Source organism: Fundulus heteroclitus, unplaced genomic scaffold (assembly GCF_011125445.2).
Source record: "Fundulus heteroclitus isolate FHET01 unplaced genomic scaffold, MU-UCD_Fhet_4.1 scaffold_57, whole genome shotgun sequence".
Taxonomy (NCBI): domain Eukaryota; kingdom Metazoa; phylum Chordata; class Actinopteri; order Cyprinodontiformes; family Fundulidae; genus Fundulus; species Fundulus heteroclitus.
Window position 1 is genome coordinate 1,069,723 of NW_023397000.1, and position 13,186 is coordinate 1,082,908.

Sequence of the window (13,186 nt, forward strand, 5' to 3'; positions counted from 1 at the left end):
CGGAGGACTCCGACAAGTAACCTGCCCCCTTCCTAAATAAAGCATTTAAACCTTTGAACCCTTTGTCTCCTGAGTGTGTCCTGCATGTAGGCCAAACACCTTAAACCATGACATTATGTGTGTTCTGGTCACTTGAGCATGATTAAACATGGCGCTTAATATAGCTATAAAACATTTTTTTTGAAGGTTGGAGGTGCGTCAACCCTCTTGGGACATAGAAGGGGGTGCGCGACTAAAAAAGTTTGGGAACCGCTGATCTACCAGATTGTGGAATAGCATGGAGCACAAGTTTATCCATGTGTACATGGATAACTGACTATTTCCTTTATCAGTCCCATCCATATCTATGTATGCTATATCTGTGAAATCCACAAAGCCTGAGAATCACCTGTTATTTCCCCCATAACTGCTTTCAACAGCTCCAAAAACCTGTAGCATCATGTAATATTTAAAAATTGCTGTTTTAAACGTCAGATGACATCCTTATCCGCCGTTTGAAACTGCAATCGGAATTCCTGTGCTCTGTGTTGAAATTCAGATCGACATACTGCAAAGGGAGGTATATCATACCAAATATAGTCCTTGCTGTATTATTTATATATCAAAAACTTTTACATACCTTGTCACAAAAATCAGGGAGAGGAATGTGATGGTAGACAAAACAATTAACCGCTGTGCGGACTTTTGTTTAAGATTTAAGTTGGTTTATGGCCATTTTTTTTATTTATTTGAAAGGTCTGTATAGTCGTGTCAGTCAGCAGTCTTTTCCATTATTGTGCAGCCTATTGACCCAAAGTGAGAGACCACTTGAAGGCTCAGGAAACTTTACAGGTGACAGAAAACTTTACCGCTTCCTTTAGATGATCGGAATCCACCTCAGATCCATTAAGACTGATTAGGCTGGTATATAAGTGATTACATTTCTTTAAGGTTTTGGCTAATTAAAGTGCTTCATAACGTTGACCTTCACGAGACCCAATTCTCTATCAAATGTTCTTTAATCAATCTGACATTTATCCATAACCTCCATGATGTAATTTTTCTATGTTATAGTTGTGAAGCTTGTAGAAGACACCACTGTGGTGGGTCTCATATCTAACAATGATGAAACCCCCTACAGAGAGGAGCTCCACAATCTGACACAGTGGTGCTCCAAGAATTACCTCATCCTGAACACCAGCAAAACCAAGGAAGTGATAGTGGACTGCAGGAGGTCCAGCAAGACTGGACATGTTCCTCTGTGCATAGATGCAGTGGAACATGTGGAAAGCAAAAGGCCCCTGTGCATTCACATTTACTCTGACCTCTCCCGGACTGTGAACACCTCCCACCTGGTGAAGAAGGCCCAACCACAGCTCTACTTTGTCAGGAATCTGAAACGGAAAGAACATTCTATTTAGCTACAAATAAACTTTTATAGCGGTACAATAAAAAGCTTTTTGTGTCTCAGCGTGACAGCGTGATAACAGGGTTGTTACGGTACAGGACAGGAAGGATTTAGCATTGGTGGTGAGGTCAGAACAGGGGATTGTAGGGTGCAGTCTACAATATCTAGACATGGTTTTTGCTGCATGAGTCAAGAAAAGGTCCAGAGGTATAGCCATAAATTCCACTCATCCAGTAAAGGCACGGTTTCCTCCACTTCCATCAGGTAAACAATTCTAAAAAGCTATTGGACTTAAAAACAGTCCTTTTCTCAAAGCTGTGAGGGCTATCGCCCCCTGCTGAGAATGAATATAACACCAGCCCAGTTCATAGTCTGTTCCATATTACACATTGCTGGTTCCATAGGCTCTTGAGCTGATGAGAATTATTTACACTGTTTCTCACATACAAATATGTATTTGCACACTTCGGTTTCTTGGCGCATATCTGTTTGTACATTTGTGCAAACTGCACAGTTCTGCAGCTTGCAGATCTAAATTGCACAGTATGTTGCTGCGTGCATGAGGGTATCAAATGACAGAGCAGTTGGAGCAGTAACTAGCTTGATCTGCCATTTTGAGTCATGAAGAGTGAGCAGAGTTCGGTCTTTTGAGGTGGAGGATTTTCACCCCCCTTGTCAATCGAAGGTTGAGGGAGGCTTTGTGGAGCCCCGTGGTCCAGAGCCTTATTAGTTTGAGCCGCTGGCTCAAGACGCTGACTCAGCAATGGCAGAAGCCGGTGTTGCTAAGGAAGTGGAGGACAGGATCAAGGAAAATAGGAAGAGCTCCCACCAGGACTCGCTGCTGTCTCAAGACAGTTACTGCAGAACAATCGATGCTTTCACGTAAATTCACCAATGACACATAATAAATCACTATATTTGTTGCTAGTCACTTTTTTTAAGAAAAAAAGTCACTAAAGGGTTCTGAAAAGTGCAACAGTGCTTTCTACAGTGGAACAATACAGAGCTGTGTTTTTTTTTAAAGACCGATCTGCTTTTATACCCCGCAGCAGAATTACTAACGTCAGTTTTTCCAAATGATGTCACAAAAACCTTTGAACCAATAGCAATACGGATTTGAAATTCAATGTAAGACCACCGTTTGACCCTAGGAGAGAGCCACATGGACAATGTTGGACAGAATCACTAGGGATGGGAAACTTAAAAGTTTATACTTCGTCCCATTCCTTTTCGAACAATTTATTATGGTTTATGTATTCATTGTGTTGTGTTGTATTTACACATTTTATATTGTTTTGTTGTTCGAATAAACTGAACTGAACTGAAAAGCAGGATTTCATCAAGGATGCACTAATTTGTCAAAATAATGACCAGGCTATGTAGACGGCACTGTAAGACAACAATGTTAACAGTTTATTATTGCCAAAAAACGTTGGGGTGTATTAGCGTTTACGTTTCTCTGGAAGTGTTGTTGCAACTAAAAACAAAAGTGTGAAAACATTATGTCTTGATGTGCTTGTGTGTTAAGTGTAGGCTAATTTATTTGGATTCTAAGTCATTGTCTCACCAAAACGTAAATATTGTAACACATTAAGATTATGAATATCCTTGATTCTTTGCTTTCCTTTATCCTTGTTGTTTAGTGAACTTTTATTTCATCCATCCATCCATCCATCCATTTTCTGACCCGCTTAATTCCTCATGGGGTCGCAGCAGGAGTTGCTGGTGCCCATCTCCAACGTTCACTGGGCGAGAGGCGGGTTACACCCTGGACAGGTTGCCAGTCTGTCACAGCCCATTTCATTGTTTCTATTGTAATAATTTTACCACAAAATATTTGTGATCAATTTAAATAGTACTTTAAAATGTATTTGGATATGTAAATGTTTCTAAAGAAACCCCCACATATTGCAAATGTATCTATCCTGTGTCTCTATTGTTTGAGTGTTGGTGCGTGAGCTAGGTGTGGAAACAAATGTTTGTATTGAGTGGCTATAAATGATAAGTTTGTCACCTGGATGTACACAGTTGTAAGAGTGGCTAAACAGTGGAAGACCTGCAACCCACAGCACCCAAGAGCTACAAAGGAGAGGTGGACACAATTCCAGAAGGCTGCAGCACTCCCAGGCAAACAGAAACCAAAATCAAGAATCTTTATCACTGTGTTACAATAGTTAAATTTTGCTGAGACAAGGGTGCAGGATGCATATACTGTATTACACATAACACGTAGACACAACAAGACATGATGTTTTCACTTCTTTATGTCAGCAACCCTTCATGAGAAGAGAAAAGCGTACAAATAGTTTAAGATTAATGTTCAAAGACAGATACCAGTTCCTTTGCAGATGATGTAGATCACTGTGCTGCTAGATGAATATATCAGATGAACGTTCCGTGAGTGTGCAAATAGTCAATGTCAAAAATTTAAATCTTCTATTTGATAGACGCTCAAGACTGGGTGGTCAAGAGATATGGATGACCACCGGAGCCCACGTAGCTCCCACAGCCACACCTCCAGGAGCTGTAGGCCATCAGACTCTTGGACATCTCACCCTCACCCATTGGTGTTTGCATGTGTGTCTGTGGAAATGTGAAATAAAAGTATTGTTTAGACTAAATGTGGCTGAACATGTTGGTTGTTCCCACTTAGCTAGTTCTAAAATTGAAAAGTATTCCAAAAAACAAAGCAACATACAGTTAGCCAAAAAAATGTCAGTTGGGAAAGAAAAGTGGAGGAAATTTGCATTGAAAATAAGGAAGACACACATTACAGGTAAAATACTTTAAGAGCTAAAAGGGACAGGAAGCAATCATGAATTGTGGATGATATGCCTTTTAAATATACAAACATCTAAATAGTGATTTAATGTTTTTTGTTGTTTTAAATGAGGGAAGTGCATAAATTGCAGAACTGGATTATCTAAAATGACTGCTAAACATCCAGTACATTAGCCAGTCATGTTTTATAACCTGGTTCAATATAGATTTGACATTGTGTGCAGGATGTGTGATGGTGGTGAAGGCCTCTACACCTTCCAGACCAAAGAGGGCGAGCAGATCTACCAGCGAGTCCACTCCTCTACACTGGCGATTGCTGAGCAGAGCAAAAAGGTCCTGCTGGAGATTGAGAAAAAAAGGAGGGTGAGCACACAAACACACGCGCACACACACACACACACACACACACACATCCTTGTTTAAAATACAGTGAGGACCATGCCTTGACTTCCATAAATTTTCATGCCATTCTATGGCCTTGCCCTGACCCTAACGTTTATCAGTATATACGTCACCTAAACCTTATTGACACCTTAGTCCTAAACCAAACCCCCAGCCCAGAAAAAATTGGGAACCAAACAAAGGTCCTCACTTTACATCAAAGTCCTCACTTTACTGGTAAAATGGGGACTACATTTTGTCCGTGGAAAGGACGAGCCAACACTTGAATGTCCAGAACTAACACCAGAGACTGCAACATCTGTGCAGGTAGACTATTTATGTGGCTTTTTCTGAGCGGAATGAAAACATCATACTTTCCATGAGAGGTGTTAGAGTGAGCTTCAGTGTTGCATAGTCTTCATATTATAAACGACTTTGGGCTTGTTTTTCTCTAAAGTCACTTGTAACTTTTGCGAGTTGGCAGTTGTAGTGTCTTGGATTTGTTTTTGAATGTGAAGTAAATTTTTGAGCTTGACTTTTTTCTGGCAGAGCAAGCTATTATTAGCCCTGGTGTGCATAAATAACATACTAAATTCATGCATTTGTAATAATTAGAAGTGGCCTCTATATCAAGGTGCGTTCACACTGGACGTGACTTTGACAGCCTTAACAAACTGATTTACATGATATCTCTATACAAGTACAACACAAGGGCGAGGCAACACAAAGTGAGGCAACAGACCAGCTTCTAGTGATGCAAAATGAGCAATTTTGTTGATTAAAGTGAAGCCAGAGTGATACAACACCTGTGATCAGACCCGGCGGCATGGGCGGGCATTGGGGGGCCGTGCCCGCCCTGTGAGCCAGCTGTGCCCGCCCTGGACTGGAAGCTGTCTTTTGTTTTTATATATATACCTCGGAGTGGCCATCGTCCTTTTAGTACTATCTTTGATGTGTCAATCATACAATTTAACCAATCAAATCAACGACTGAAGGCAACATGCTAGCCAATCACAGATGGAGTGGGGCGGGACACTGAGTTATAGCCTTCAGTCGCCGACGTGGTGTTCGGCTGTGGTCACCGTCGGTGTCGGTAGAGCGGGATGGAAATTTGGTCTGATTACCAAACAATTACAAGAAGTGAATACGAAGCAGACAAGAGCGAGCTGGAAGCAGCGCGATTAATTACTGTTTGAAATGTCAGCACTGAAGTCTAAAGTGGAGTAAACATTGACGCTAGGAGGATTAGCTAGGACAGTTAGCAGCACCAGGAGCAGATCTACTGCCAAACTGGAGAAACTTGGGTTACTTGCAGACAGAAGGGAACTCTGCTTTGTTCTGCTCCTTGCGCTCCATACCTGCTGTAATTACAGAACCTCTTTTAGTGTGAATATTTACTTCAGTCAGTGTTCAGCCTGATCTCATGCTAATAAGCGTGTAGCTTATGCTGGACTTTGAGTCAAGACACAGCACTACAGGTTACCCTATCTCACTGATAGTTTCCACTAACCCAACATAAAACCTGCCCAACTTAAAAGAAAAAAACAAGCCCAAATCTCAAACTCTCACGTTAAAAGCACAGAACTATTAAACACATAAGAACTATTAAACATAAGAATATGCCATTAGCACACAACTGCACTGAAGCAAAGAAAAAAACGGCATACGGCCTCTGAACAAAATATGCAATCAGACAACCACATAACACACACAATCTCTTTAACAATCATGATATATCAACCGGAAAAAAATTATTTATAAATAGCTTCCCAACATGAGTTGTAAATCTACCTTAATATAAACTTAATTTCTCTCAGTATAGGTCAATTAAACATATCTCTTACATGCAGTCATGAAATATTTTTAAGTTGATAAGTAGAACTCAACCCCTCCTGGGCGTTTACACTGACCAAACACTTAATTAACCATTATTCTTTTCTTGTTTTATCATACCAATCAATATTATTCATTATAACTACTATTCAATGATGATGTCAGATCGACAGATTCGACTTATTTAAAAAAATAAATTGACCAGTATGAGTTGTAGGAGATGGCATTTTATTAAAATGTTTTGGTTTCCTGTCCGACGTTGACAACTATTTTGATATATTTTGTTAGTAATTCTTTCTAAAAGCCCAACAAATGTTGTGAAAAGCTTCCCAATTTTTTTACAACCTGCCCATTAACTATTTTTGTTCCAGCTAATTGGAACAAAAATTAGGCTTTTGTGTTCAAATGCCTACTTGGTGTGAAGCCTGCCTAATTTGACAAAACTGACTACACTATTGCTATATATATATATATATATATATATATATATATATATATATATATATATATATATATATATATATAATAAGTAATAAATAAGTAATAAAAAACTTTTAAAAGTGTGCCCCCCTAAAAAAATGGAATGCCCCCCCTGTGATTTGTTTCTGCAGCCGGGTCTGCCTGTGATGATTGCAAAGCGACAGTGGCTGGAGTTGAAAAATCTGAACGTTTGTGTCTTGTTGCGTTGCGACAACCAATCAGAAACTGGATGTGGCTGTGATGTGGGGTGAAGGACTGCAGTGGAGATGAAGCTGTAGTCACTTAACACAAGCTGATAATGGCGGTCTGTGGTCCGCCTGAGTTGTATGACTTAACCAATTATTACTACAGAGACAAGTCCAGAAAGACCTAGCCTGCAGAATGAGTGAGGAGACTGGAATGGCAGGTAAGTGAAACTGTCACTAGATAGCATGTCTAATTACAGCAGGATGATTGACTTTCCAACTTTAGAAAAGAAGCAGGTATTTTTGCAATAAGTCTATTTTTTTGTTGTTGCAATAAGCCCTGTAATAATTTAAAACTTAGGTCTCTAATATTATATATATATATATATATATATATATATATATATATATTATATGCGAATTCAGTGGGTTTCTTCTTTGCATTTGATTCAATTCAAAATTCAATTAAGAAATAATTTATTTATCCCGACGGAAAATTAAATGTTGATGTAACTCATTTGGTCAAGAAGTTATTATAGGTGGTGATGGCTGTGGGCAGGAAAGATCTGCTGTAGCAGTCCGTTTTACAACCAACCTGACTCTGTTATCCAATGACAATGTCATGAAGACATTGTTATCAAGATTGTCCATAATTTTCTTGATTTTATCCAAAATTATTCTTTGCATCATCGTCTCCAGAGGTTCCCAAGTCGTCTCCAGAACAGAACCCGCTTTCTTTATCAGGTTCTTGAGCCTTTTTAGGTCCCTGGCTCTGATGCTGCTGCCCCAACAGAAGATGGCAGAGGAGATGACGATCTCAATAACAGACTTAGAAGATATGAAACATCTTGCTGCAAACCTTGAAGGATCTTAGCTTCCTCTAAAAGTACATTCTGCGCTGTCCTTTTTGGTAGATGGCATCACTGTTGAGTCTCCAGTTCAGTCTGTTTTCTAGATGAACACCGAGTAATTTATATTCCTCAACCACCTCCACTTCTTCTCCCATGATGGAAACAGAGTTTGATCTAATCCTGTTTCTCCTAAAATCCACAATCATCTCCTTTATGTTCACATAGGGAATTATCCATGGGTAGGGGAAGAGGGGTTTTGCGGCTAGCAGCTGCTATGCAGTCTACTCCAGAAACTCCAGGGTTTTCTTCAAACCTTTCTGGGTCTGGGAGGAAAACGGGGTTTGATGATCTGGCTAGTCAAACTTTAAGTTTCACTCCGGGCTTGAGCTCAGTGACTCTTTCATCCTCTCATGTGTTTACACCTGACGAAGAAGCTGCCTACACCTAATTAACTGATCTAATCAGGTGCATTGGGTCAGAAATAGGAGAGTCCATCAAAATGTCCTTGATGCAGAACGCCACTTCGGAGTCTCCACCCGTCTCAACCCCCCGGATCACAACATGAACACTTCACAGTCATTTCAAGGTTGCACTACTGTTATTGATGCATCAAATCTTAATCTTGTGTTGCGCTCTGATGTTGATGTTCCGCCTCACTTCAGGGTGACAAATCTGATAAATGTTCTGTTTTTGAGTGGGAAGACCTCATGCAGGCCTACCTTAGACAGAAACCCTCCACTACTGCTGAACAAGTTGAAGTGGTTATGAACAGATTGATGGGGAGGCCAAGAGATGTCACTATAGTTTGGATGCGTAGTACTGCAAATGCTACCGATGTCTCCGCTATCTTTAGCATTCTCAGGCAACATTTTGGTAACACCGTCAGTTCAGATCTACCTCTAGCTGACTTCTATGCTAGCACACCATACACAAACGAGGGACCTCTGGATTATTGGATCCGGCTTAACAAAGCTGCAGAGGTTGCTGAAAGGTGCTTGGCTAGTAAAGGGGAACCAATGACTGACCTGAGTTCACCACCGGTGCTCATGTCAATTCGCCATTGTCCTGACAGAGAGCTGGCCCTGGTTTTTAAAACCAAGCATTCTCGCGACTGGACAGCTAATGAAGTGCAAAACCATTTGGATGAGTATTTAAGGGATCAGATGGTTGTTCGGAACCGTGGGAAACAGAAAGTGCTGGTTACCGAGCTTTCACACAAGGGGGTGGCTCTTAATGAACAAACTGTGTTGCCCACTTCTAGATGTGTTCCGGACCCAGAGTGTTCCAAAACAATAATTGAAAACACCACAATGGACAGGGTCTTGAGTCTGCTGGAGACTGTTCTGATCAGTAACTCACAGGCTATAAGCAACAGGTCCAATAAGCAGATCTCTAGACGCTCACGGGAATGTCAGGTTTGTGGCAACCAGCAACATGACACCAGGTCACACTGTAGGATGCACAGGTTATGCTTCGATGCTTCTCTCCAGAGCACATCAGTGTTCACTGTTCTCAAACCCAGAAATCTCAAATGCACCCAATTGGTCAAGGACAGGCTGATTTGTCGCAGGAAAACTAGATGGCCCTCATTTAGCGGGGGATGGTGTGGGCCTCTGTAGTGTTTCCCCTAAATTGGATGACGATATTCAGACTGTGTACATGATGGCTTGCAACACAGTACCTAAGGATAAAACTGTCATTTTCAGTGACAGTCTGTTTTACACTACGGTACTAGTTGGCAACATGATTGAGCTGCAGGGGATGTTAGATAGTGGATCTATGGCTACATCTGTAAGTGCAGACATGATCCCTCAGCTACGTGAGGCAGGAGTGGTGATGGGAGATGCCATTTCTCCCACTAACATTGTTCTTGTTGGGTGTGGTGGCAAACAGACTGTTCCGGTTCTGTGAACTGAAACTTAAGCTTTTTGGGTTTGACTATGAGGTTCCAGTGTTGGTGGTTGACAGTCAGGCTGATGAGCTCATTGTTGGCACAAATGTGATGAAACCATTCATAAAACAGTTTGTCTGATAAGGCCTGTTGGCGGATACTGAGTAGACCTGACTCCAACTGTTTGGATGAAAATAGCCAGTTTGTCAGATTTTTGGCCAATCTTGAAAGGTGTTGAGGAGAGGAGATCCCGGAAAAAGTTGGAACTGTCAAACTAAAGAAGGCCATGACTCTTGAACCTATGAGTGAACATGTGGAATGGGGCCATCTTCCATCTAAGACTGAACTCTCTGTGGGGAGTACTGTTGTAGTTGAACCGAGTACTTCACGGTGTGTGCACCGTAGTGTGATGGTCGGCAGAGTAGTTACTCCACTTTGGGGAGGAGGGTGGCTTCCTGTGAAGATCATAAATCCTACTATGTCTCAGATTGTGTTGAGAAGGAACGCTAAGGTAGCTGACGTGTATCCATGCATTGCCTTGGAGGATTTTGATGGTGGTATGGAGATGAGGGTACATCAGAATGTGGGTAGGGCGGGCAGCTCTCATGGCAGCCTTACAGCTGAGCCGAGTTGCAGTGTTAATACAACAGGTGGAGCTGGCAAATTGGCTGATTTGGGGCTGCAGGATCTGTCAGTTGGCGACTGTGAAGTTTACGAACATTGGAGATAGAAGCTGACTGACTTAGTGGTGAAGTATGAAGACGTGTTTTCGAGACATCACTTGGACTGCAGCAAGGCTGCTGAATTCTGCCATCGTATCAGACTTACAGATGAACGCCCTTTTCGTCTGCCTTATCGTAGGCTGTCTTCTGCTCCCTATCAAAAGTTGAGAGAGACTTTAGATGATATGGAAGAGCGTGAAATTATCAGAAAGTCGTGCAGTGAGTATGCTTCTCCACTCATTCTTTGCTGGAAGAAAAATGGTTGAGGCTATGTACGGAGTTCAGATGGTTGAACGCCCATACAGTCAAAGATGCGCACCCTTTACCGCATCAAGCTGACATCCTTGCAGAGGTATGCATTCTTTAGCTCAATGGATTTGACTTTGGGATATTACAATGTCCCCCATTCATGACGATAAGAAATACACTGCTTTCTCATCTCCTCTCGGATTGCATGAGTATAATCGCATGCCACAGGGTCTGTGTAACAGCCCGGCTACTTTTATGCGAATGATGCTCACAATTTTTGGTGACCAGAAGTTTTTGAGCCTTCTTTGTTACTTGGACGATTTGCTGGTGTTTGGCAAGTCTGAGGAGGAAAGCCTGCAGAGACTTGAGATGGTGTTTCAGCGGTTAAGAGAACATAACCTAAAGCTGTCTCCATCCAAGTGTCAGTTTTTGAGGAAGTCAGTCAAGTTCTTGGGTCACATTGTTATGAGAGACGGAATTGCAACAGACCCTGATAAAGTGCAGGCAATCGTGGGTGTGTCAGAAGCAGATCTTATGGAACCAGATGGCACCACACCATCTCCTAAGAAGATTCGCTCTTTTCTTGGAATGGTGGTGTATTATCAGCATTACACTGAGAACTGGTCTGTGATTGCCAAGCCATTATTCCAACTGACTACTGGGACTGCCAAGCCACGGAGGGGAAAGGGCCGAAAGAAACAAGCTTTGTCGCGTAAGCTTGTTGCGGCTGACTGGACCCCGTAGTGTAGCGAAGCATTTAGGACTTTGAAAGTTGCATTAACGGAGCAGGTTCTTCTTGCACACCCAGACGTTACAAAGCCTTTCCTGCTCTCTGTTGATGCGTCCTCTTCTGGATTAGAAGCTGTGCTGTCACAGGTACAGGATGGCCACAACATTGCCAGGCCCATTGCCTTTGCGAGTAAGTCCCTGAATAATGCGCAGTTCAAATACCCTGCTCATAGGCTTGAGTTTCTCGCCATGAAATGGGCTATTCATGATAAGTTTAGTCATTGGCTGTGTGGACATAAATTTACTGTTTGGACTGACAACAATCCTCTGAAATACATTCTTACCAAGCCAAGGCTGGACGCTTGCGAACAGAGGTGGGTGGCCTAAGTGGCCCCCTTTGATTTTGACATTCAGTATATTCCAGGGCCGCGAAATGTTGTGGCAGATGCATTGAGCAGGGAACCATTTGCTCAGCATAGAATGATGCACCGGTTGACGAGGACTCCATATGACACTTTGTTGGAGGAGGTCAGGGGCTTGCTGGCAGAAGATGTTCGGAACATGTTTCGCCTTTCGCGGTAAAATCTTGTGGATGAGAGGCGCAAACTTATTCCTTCGTCTCAGGGCTCTGTCACAGGCAGTGTGGACATTAAGGACAACAATGGGAGAGTTTCTCATGATGAGGTGTCAGCCTTATTCAAGTCTCACCATTGTTGGAGTGAAGGTGCGAAAATGAGGGCAACCTGCCACACCCAACAATTGGAGAAACTGTTGCCAGTGGGGCAGAGCCCACTGCCTGTCCTCACTCATGAGGAGCTGTATGATAAGCAGTGTCAGGATCCTGTGGTCAGCCGGGTTTCTTTTTATGTGAACAGGGGAAGTCAACCATCCCGACGTGAGCACATTCATAAATCGCGGGAAACAAACTGTACATTATGACAGTGGGGAAAACTCGCGACCCATCTTGGCGTGTTGTACCGTGTTTCTAAACATGTGATGAGCAAGAAGAAAGTGTTCCAATATGTGGTTCCAGTTGCTTTGAGAGGCCAGGTGTTGAAAGGGGTGCATGACGATGCAGGCCATCAAGGTCAGCAGTGCACAATGTGGCTTGCCAGACAACGCTTTTACTGGGATTCGATGGAATGCGATGTCAAAGAATATGTGAGTCATTGCAAGAGATGTGTTTTGAGCAAAGCACCCGAACCTAAGGCCAGGGCTCCACTTGTTTCTGTTGTCACATCAGCACCACTAGAATAGGTTTGTATTGACTTCTGGTCTGCGGAGGATGTCAATAACAAGTCCATCAACGTTCTGGTGGTGACAGACCATTTTACCAGGCTCGCATGTGCTTACCCATGTCCAAATCAGTCTGCCAAGTTAGTGGCTTGTGTGTTATGGAATAATTTTTTTCCATATACGGGTTTCCAGCTTGTATTCACTCTGACTAAGGGGCAAATTTCGAGAGTTCCCTCATTGCCGAGCTACTCCAGATGGCCGGTGTTCGTAAGAGCCATACAACCCCGTATCATCCTGCGGGAAATGGACAGGCTGAACGTCTAAACCGGACTCTGGGTAGCATGATCCGTGCTTTGCTTCCTTTGGCAAAGGAAAAATGGCCTCAGATGCTAAACACCTTGACTTTTGCCTATAATTGCACAGTACACTAAACAACAGGTTTTCCCCCTTTCTTTTTAATG

General features: G+C 42.4%; 1 protein-coding gene across 1 annotated transcript in view; it reads left to right on the forward strand.

The window, feature by feature from the left end:
- dok4 (docking protein 4) overlaps nucleotides 1–12,388 on the forward strand; it is a 118,099-nt gene extending 105,711 nt beyond the window's left edge. The window contains exons 6-7 of the mRNA XM_036133064.1: nucleotides 4,393–4,531; nucleotides 12,365–12,388. Of these exons, the coding sequence (XP_035988957.1) occupies nucleotides 4,393–4,531; nucleotides 12,365–12,388 (163 nt within the window). The remainder of the gene's footprint in view (nucleotides 1–4,392; nucleotides 4,532–12,364) is intronic.
- Nucleotides 12,389–13,186: the final 798 nt, after the last annotated feature.